Genomic DNA, 8,389 nt, shown 5'->3' on the forward strand with positions numbered 1-8,389 from the left:
TCTGATGTGCTTCGGTACGTATTGCTAAGCCAGCAGATCTGAGATATGAAAAGAAAAATTTCAAAATATATTAGAAACAGCAGAAATCGATCATAAAGCATACAGAACTAGAGACATGTATAAGAGTGAATGACCTCAGAGGGATACAAAAGAAAGAAAGATATCTAAGGGATGATGATGGCTCCTGATAACTACAAGTCAAGAACTGGCAAAGTAGGCTAATTACTTTGAAAAGTTGCTGAACTGTAAGAACCTAATGAAACCTCTATTTAATCAGGAAAACCAAGAATCACAGGATGAAGAACCGTTGAGGAGAATAAAATTTCGATCAACTTACTAAAATAAAATCCCCTGGAGGATGGCATTCAATCAGAGATTCTAAAGGAAGGGAGAAGAATGGTGTGTAGTTGTAGGTAATTCAGAGGTCAGAACAACTAAAAATGCCTAAGTGAGTAAGTCTGTCCAATTCATAAAAAGTAAACTGCTGCAAAACCTACACATGGATAGCCCTCTTAAATATGGTCTTAAAATTGTTTCAAATTGCTTATTAACAAATAAAACAAAGCAAAACAAGTTATTGGCAATTAACATCGAGAATAGTGAGATTTTGAGTGACATATAATTCGATACTAGATAGAATATTTTCGCTTTGTTTTGATAAGAATCTGAGGATAACCAACTGACGATGATAAATCGCATAGTCAGGACTGTCCAGATCTACTCTAAAAAAAAAACACAAAGAAATACTCAACAAATAGGTTACAATATAATAATTTTTCATTTTAATTAACTACCTAATTTTTTACACACAAAAAACTATCGTCAAACTGCCTCAAATCTACTTTTAATAAATCGGCTTTATTTCTTAAAATTTTTGCAATTTCAGTCGATTTTGCTAACATGCTAAGTTCTCGATCCAAATTTTTCATTTCATTATTAAGATCAGAAGTTGATTCATCAACCAATTGGCACAATCGTGCAAAAGTGGTAGAAAGTTCCTGTTGTACTTGATGGCTACAATTTGCAGAAGTGAGATCAACAATCAAACGAAGCTTGGCAGTAGCATGATCAACATATTGCCTTTTGAATTCTCGTTCTTTTGCTTTCGTTGTCCAAGACAAACGTTCATACAGATAAAGAACTCCATAAATAGCACCAGTAGCTATAATCAAACGCCATCCAACTGTTTTCAACATCTAAAAAAGAGAGAATTCAAATTCCATTCAATATCACAAATGTATTAATACTTACAAATCCTGCTAATACAAGTCCTCCCACAGTACCTTGAGTACCGACAGACGCAGCTACAACACGAGATATCATGGATAAATTTTGTTCCACTGCTAAACTTTTATCAAAGCCACTGAATGAACCGTCAACAGCACTAGTTGATGGATTTTGAGTTGGGGACTAAAAAAAATTAATTTACAGTTGTAATGAAGATTGAACAGCTCGACTTCAAAAAAATATTTAAAAGCTACTAAAAATATTTACTATTAGAACTCTTGATTGATTACGTGACCAATTGGCTAATGATGATACACGAGTAACTAATTTGGATAAGCCCCAAGAAAATTTGAATTCAAGTTGTTCATGAAAATCACCACATAGATTATCACAATGCAAACGATATAAAACTTCAAATGGTTCACGTTTGGGATTTGTGACATTGATATTTCGTTTATCTTCTGGCAATAGCGTTGACATCTTATCAATCATTTCTCTTTGACTCTGATCTATATTCATAGCTAATGCAGTAGATAATCTAGCTCGTAAATTGCTACCAAGACCTGATTCAACGTGGCTATGGAGTTCTTTTTTATAAACATTTAAAACTAATGCTTCTGGGTGAAATGGTAAATTGAATTCATCAACTAAAACTGATAATCTACGAATTTCATCGTTCAACGCTTTGGATACCTAAAAACAACAAAACAAAAATATGGACAGTTATTTAATACAGATATACGCAATATAAAGTAAATTTACTTTATCCTCCACATCATCAACCATTTGATGGATTTTCATTTTCATTTGATTTGTTATACTTATAAGTTGTTGTTCAGTAAAATTCAATTTTTCTTGAAATTCTTTTTTTTGACACATTTTTAAATGTGTTTGTTCTTGACTTCTATTGTAAATTGTTTCCATAATTTTAAGCATTTCTCTAAAAATAATACAAAAACGTTTAGTATGTATTAAAATAGCTCAAATTATTTAAGCAATATCTTAAAAACTTATTCTCTATACTCCGTTTACATTTAAAAGAAACTTCAATGACCAATTATTTCACATGAACATGGATCTACTAGAAGGTAGATGCACAGATAGTAACTAAGTAGAATAACAGATAGTAACTTTTCTTTTTAAATGCAATATGAAGTATATTATTTAAAAAATAAAAATTGTAATTATATTCTTATAATATTTTATACAATTTAAATATAAAAATATTATTGGTAACATAAACATAAATAATTGATAAAATTCTTACTTGACTAAATGTTTTCCTTGCTGTGAATGATTTAAAAACTTAGTCTTGATAGCAGATTTTGAGATACACTCCTCAAATCTACGTTCAAATTCTTCAAACTCCATATATCTAGCATTAAAACCTTCAGCTAAAGCTCCACTATTTAAAGGTAATCCACTACGTTCTTTAACACGAGCCTGTAACACTTCTTTAGCAGAAATAAAAAATATACGAGACACTGCCTCTTCAGGTGTGCAAACTTTCAACTCCTTCACCAAGAAATCTGTAGCACGCTCCATGTGTTGTTTACGCACCTAGTAAAAATATTTATATGTTAAATGGTTGAATAAGCAAAATAAAACAATTATTATAAAACTTAAAATTATAATATTCAGATATGTAGTATTTTATACATTCTTATATTATAAATACAACAGGCTAATTAATTTAGTAATTTGTTTAGAAAAATTTGGCATAAACAAGTTTTTTTCTTACCTGGTCTTGGCTATTAAACTGGATGGAAAGATAGTAACATAAAAAAGGATAGGTGTTTAATAATAATATTTACTTAAATATGATCAAAAAATTTACCTGATCTAAAAACTCTGGTTCGTTAGCAGATGCATCCCAGCGGTTGTTTAATATAAATATATTGGGCTTAGATAATTTTGTTGAAACTTTATGAAAAAAATTTTTCTCCTGGAAAGAGTAAAATTTGTATGATTAAAACAAATTAGAAACTGATTATTGTTGTTAAAAAATATAATTTCACAAGTTAAATTATTATGGTAATTTTAACAATGTATTAAACAGGATTTTCCAAAATAACACATAAATTATGATATATTATTATAATTATGATTGTCATTTTTAATATTTTACAAGAAATTCAACCAAAAATTACTCAAAAATTACTGAAAATCAGATTTAATTTAAATAAAAAATTATTTTGTAAAATTAATTATTTCAATTTTAAAAATTACACATATTATTAATATTATAAAAATCATTGTGTCCTTTTAAAAGTAAACAAAATAAATTATTTATGTATTATAATAAAATTATTTAAATATAAATTAAAACATTTAATTTAAGTATACTACCACAAATAAAAAATACTACATGCTTTTATATAATTTGAACAAAAAAAAAAAAAAAAAAATTGATAAAGAATTTATATATATCTATTGTTTAAATGTAACTTTGGCTACTATATTATTAATTTATTCTAAAATCAATACTATTAGTAAATTCATCTTAATTAAAGGGAAAAAAAAACTCAAAATAAAATTAAAAAGTGTCTAAATGACATATGTATAAATTATTTAGGTAAGGTTTATTAAGACAAAAAATAACATTATAATTGTATCATAAAACTAATTAAAATAAAACGTTGAAAGCATCATAAAAAGTTGTAGTAAAATTATAAATAATAAAAAAATATTTAAAATACATAAATATATTTCTATATTTATCTATATATATATAGGCTGTAAAATAAAAAGATTACATATATTTAACAATAATATATTATGCTTAATATTACCACTTTAAGTTAAATAACAATTTAAAACCATAATAATTTATAATTATAATTACCATTCTACTAAAACTTTTCAACAATAAAGCTAAAAAATAAAACTAAACTCTAATTTTGTAATTAATATGAATTATGGAAAAATAACTTTAAAAAAAAAAAAAAAAATGAATATTTTAAAAGGTATTAAAATTTTTAATAGACATTAAATTCAACATTTTAATATGAAAAACAATAAAACAAAAATAATATAAATCATACTTTTTTACGTACAAATTATTTTTGGTATAAATATATAAATACTAAGGAACTATAATTGATTTAATTTTGATTATTAATAGTTTTATATTTAGTTTTTAATTATTGTCATAAAACACTGTGCATAATAAGAAAAATACCTTGAATAGTTTTTAAACTAATTGATTTTTCACATACATTGTTTCTGGAATAATACACATTGAAAATATCAGGGCATTATATGCTATAAGATTAACCAGAGTTAATATGCAACAGTAAAAACCAAACTAATAAAACAAAACAATTTAAAAAGAACATTGTGTAATATTAAATAAGAAACATAAGTACATACATAAAGGTTCCTGGTAAAATAGTGACATAATCATTAAACTGCTACATAACCACAAACATTTTAATTACATAAACATTTATTTGTATCATTCATGAACCATTAAACAATGCAAAGCACCAGGATCGCAAAAATAGTAAGATATCAAATGTACTAAAAATATTATTTCTATTTATATGTTTTTAATTTAATTATAAATTTATTATTCATACTTTTTTAAAAATAATATATTTTTGTTTGGTAGATAGTAAAATAAATTTTTTTGTTCTCAAGGTTATTTACTAAATCATTGTCATTATAGTAAATGTAAAACTGGGTGATTCTGATATCAAAGAATATTCAATATTTCATGACTCAGTATTTTGAAAATATTTTTTCTGCATAAATTCAAATTATTACAAATAAACAATTTAAAATATATATTTATTTTTACTAACAGTTATATAACCTTTAAACTTTTTTATTCATTATAAATTTCTTATTCAAAAACAAAATTTTGTTTAAAGTACATTATTTTTTTTTATTTACATAATTAAATAAGCATAATAAGTATATGTGAGGTCAGAGAGAAAAACATTACTTGAGTTGAATGAATTTAGGTGCCACTCATAAGTGACACTTAGCTTGGGAAATATCAAGTTTAAAAATCAAATTTTTAATGAATAATTAATGAGTTTTAAGTATTAAAAGAATAGACGAAAGAAGTAGAATAGCACAATGATATCGCTAAAATTGGTATACTAACTTAATTAGACTTTAAATTTATTGAAATATTATTTAAAATATACAGAATTGACTTACAGTAACCATTAAGGTTGATTCAGCATTAGCAACTAAAACAAAAACATCGGCATCAATGCAATGTGCATCAATCCAATCATCCAAATGTGGTGTAACATCTACTCCTGGAGAGTCAACTAAAGCTACATCATCTCTTAATAAGCTACATTTGTCTTTTGGCCAATATACATGTACTAATTCTTTTTCATTCAATTGCTTTTCATAATTCAAAGCATGTGCCAGATGTGTAACGGACTAAAAAATAAATTTGATAATTTAAAAATTAAAACATTAATCAAACAATAATAAACAAATACTTACTTCTACATTCTGTTTTTCATTACTACCTTCAGTCACTAAATACGCATCACCAGTTTGAGATCCTTCAACTTGTAGAAAACAATTAGTTGTATGACCAATACCACTTGGAAGTACTTTATCTCCCAACATTGCATTTACAACTGTACTTTTTCCATTACTTGTTCTAAATATTGAATTAATAATTTAAATGTCTAATTAATAAGATATAATATTATCAAAATAATTTTAGACTCCATATAAACATGTTCAATGAAGTTTATTAAGTTTTTAAATAAGATTAACATATTATCTGTGTACCATATAGAAAAGTTATAAAAGTTTATTTGTTATGGAATTGAAAAAATTGTAATTTTAAAAAAAACTCTGAAAAATTAAGCAATTAAAATGTCAAAGAAATACTCATACGTACATATAAAATAATACTTGTAGAAGATACTAACAATAGACAAATAGTGTATTTGTAAAGTTAAATATTATTGTAGTGTATTATATTTTAATAACAAGGTAGATGACACCATTTGGTGTCATTAACAGTGAGCGTGTTAAAAAAATATTTACAACTTCCATAATACAGTAATTATCAAACTTAAATTCATAATAAAATATTATAAAGATTAAAGAACAATAAAAATAAATGATTTTAATTTATATTTAATTTGCTAAGCTGTTAATAATGTACATATTATTATATACACAGTGAAACCTCCACAACAAACACCTCTTAATAATAAATATTTTTTGGGAACAAATGACAAACTTATAAAAATTTATTGTTCTGAAGAGCAAACACAATTTCAGAGATCAAGAGCATTTAGAAGTTTCAAGACAAAAGTACACAAACCTGCCAAAAAAAGCAACTTTCATATGATCACGTGTCAACACTTCACAAATTCCTTTGACTTTAGATCTATAATCCAACATAGACTTTAATTCACTTTCATTGATCACATCAGGACATTTTAAATTCACATCTAAAAAAAATATAATTTCAACTATAATATAAATAAATAAAAAAATGTAAGAATAAGGGACTTTATTAATAATGAAAAAAAATAAAATATAATTATTGTCTTAGTAAAATTTTACTGTTTATAATACAGTAGAACCCCTCTCATCCGCCCTCGGCTAGTCTGCCACTTCAGTTGATCCGACCATAGTATTATCGATATGAACACTATGTAATTTAAAAATACAATTTGGATTTTCTACTTTATAGAAGATATTATATATAATTAATTGCTAGTTTGATATTATCGTTATTAGCTTGTCCGCTTTAGTACTTCGACCTCTCTCGTATCGTTTCTATCAGTGTGCGTATTTTGGAATATTGCAGCTAAGTCTAGAATATCATTTGCTAAACAAAAATCTATAACTGTCTTTTTTTCTAAGTAATGTGAAATAAAATAAATTTCTGATATAATCTTGTATGTAATATGTAACTAAAAAAATGTTCTGTATATTCTGATAATCCGATCTTTTTTGCGTTCCGACCACACCCCCAGTCCTGAAGGTGATGGATTAGAGAGTTTCTACTGTAACTAATAATTCAATATGCATTTTTATTTTTAATAATATTAATTTTAGTTGTGTTAAATAAAGATAAAATATTAATACACCTATTAATAATAAGTGATAACTGACCAATATATATGGTTTATAGAAAATTTGTATATACAACAGAAATATATTCATTAATATTTTAAGCTAGCTACTACTAAGACTGACAAATAATGTTTAGTCATTTCAGATGAAAAATATTGACAGTTTATTAGTCAATTCATATTTTCATAAAACTAAATTTAATCATTAGTTATAAATTATTAAATTTTAAGCTGCAATGCAATAGAACATAGAATGACTTTCCTGACTTATTTTTTTTTTTAAAACCAAATAAATTTTATCATCAACCAAGCAAGATAAAATAAACCACTGAAAAGTAAATTGTTAACAAATAAGTCTGATTGACAAATTTGAATTCAGCATAAACATTTCCAATACCTTTTATTTCATAAATACCCAATAACTATTAATAATAAATTAGACAATTAAGTATGAGAAAAAGTCTTGCATAAATATATAATAGCTATATAACAGTATTTAGATACAATAATAAATTGTTAACAAATCTAATAATAATTACCTATCATGCGTTCAGATGCATCAGCCACATAGTCTTGAATATCAACAAAAATTTTATTGATTTGTTTTTTAGCTTGTCCAAAGATCTGTAATGGTGAAGAAATTTGTTCATCTATTAATGGATTACGAGAAGCCACTAAGGAATCACCAAATCCAATTGTGCGATTTATGTAAGCAGCCATTTATGAACAAACTATGAAAGACAGTGACAACATGCAAAGCTCAAATGCTACCTGCAGAAAAAAAAACAAATTAAAAATAATAATCGGTATAATAGCTTGATAAACATCAAATAATATAATATGTGGTTGAATGGATGTCCAAAAATACTCTTAAAATCCTATAGGTACTTTTAATATCGTGCACGTTTAAAACTTTGGAATCATACCTGTTTATTCCAAGACATTAGTACTAAACAAATAAAATATTCTTATCTATTTATAAAATCAAGTCAATTTTAATTAAGTCATCACTGTATTAAATATATTAAATAGTTAATTTTGGTGTAGATGGAAAATTTGGACAGCACATGTACCGAACAAAGTACAACAGC

General features: G+C 25.3%; 1 protein-coding gene across 1 annotated transcript; it reads right to left on the bottom strand.

The window, feature by feature from the left end:
• Positions 1-794: 794 nt before the first annotated feature.
• LOC112592008 (transmembrane GTPase Marf) lies at positions 795-8,018 on the bottom strand. The gene is made up of 11 exons (XM_025335972.1): positions 7,838-8,018; positions 6,539-6,668; positions 5,698-5,860; positions 5,398-5,631; positions 3,065-3,172; positions 2,969-2,986; positions 2,495-2,787; positions 1,990-2,167; positions 1,495-1,920; positions 1,252-1,410; positions 795-1,196 (listed from the first exon to the last, which is right to left on the bottom strand). The coding sequence occupies exons 1-11, from the start codon at positions 8,016-8,018 to the stop codon at positions 795-797; spliced, it is 2,292 nt and encodes a 763-aa protein (XP_025191757.1).
• Between the last annotated feature and the right edge of the window lie 371 nt (positions 8,019-8,389).

The sequence above is a fragment of the Melanaphis sacchari genome, unplaced genomic scaffold, assembly GCF_002803265.2.
Source record: "Melanaphis sacchari strain LSU unplaced genomic scaffold, SCAv2.0 Contig1532_pilon_pilon, whole genome shotgun sequence".
NCBI classification, from domain to species: Eukaryota; Metazoa; Arthropoda; class Insecta; order Hemiptera; family Aphididae; genus Melanaphis; species Melanaphis sacchari.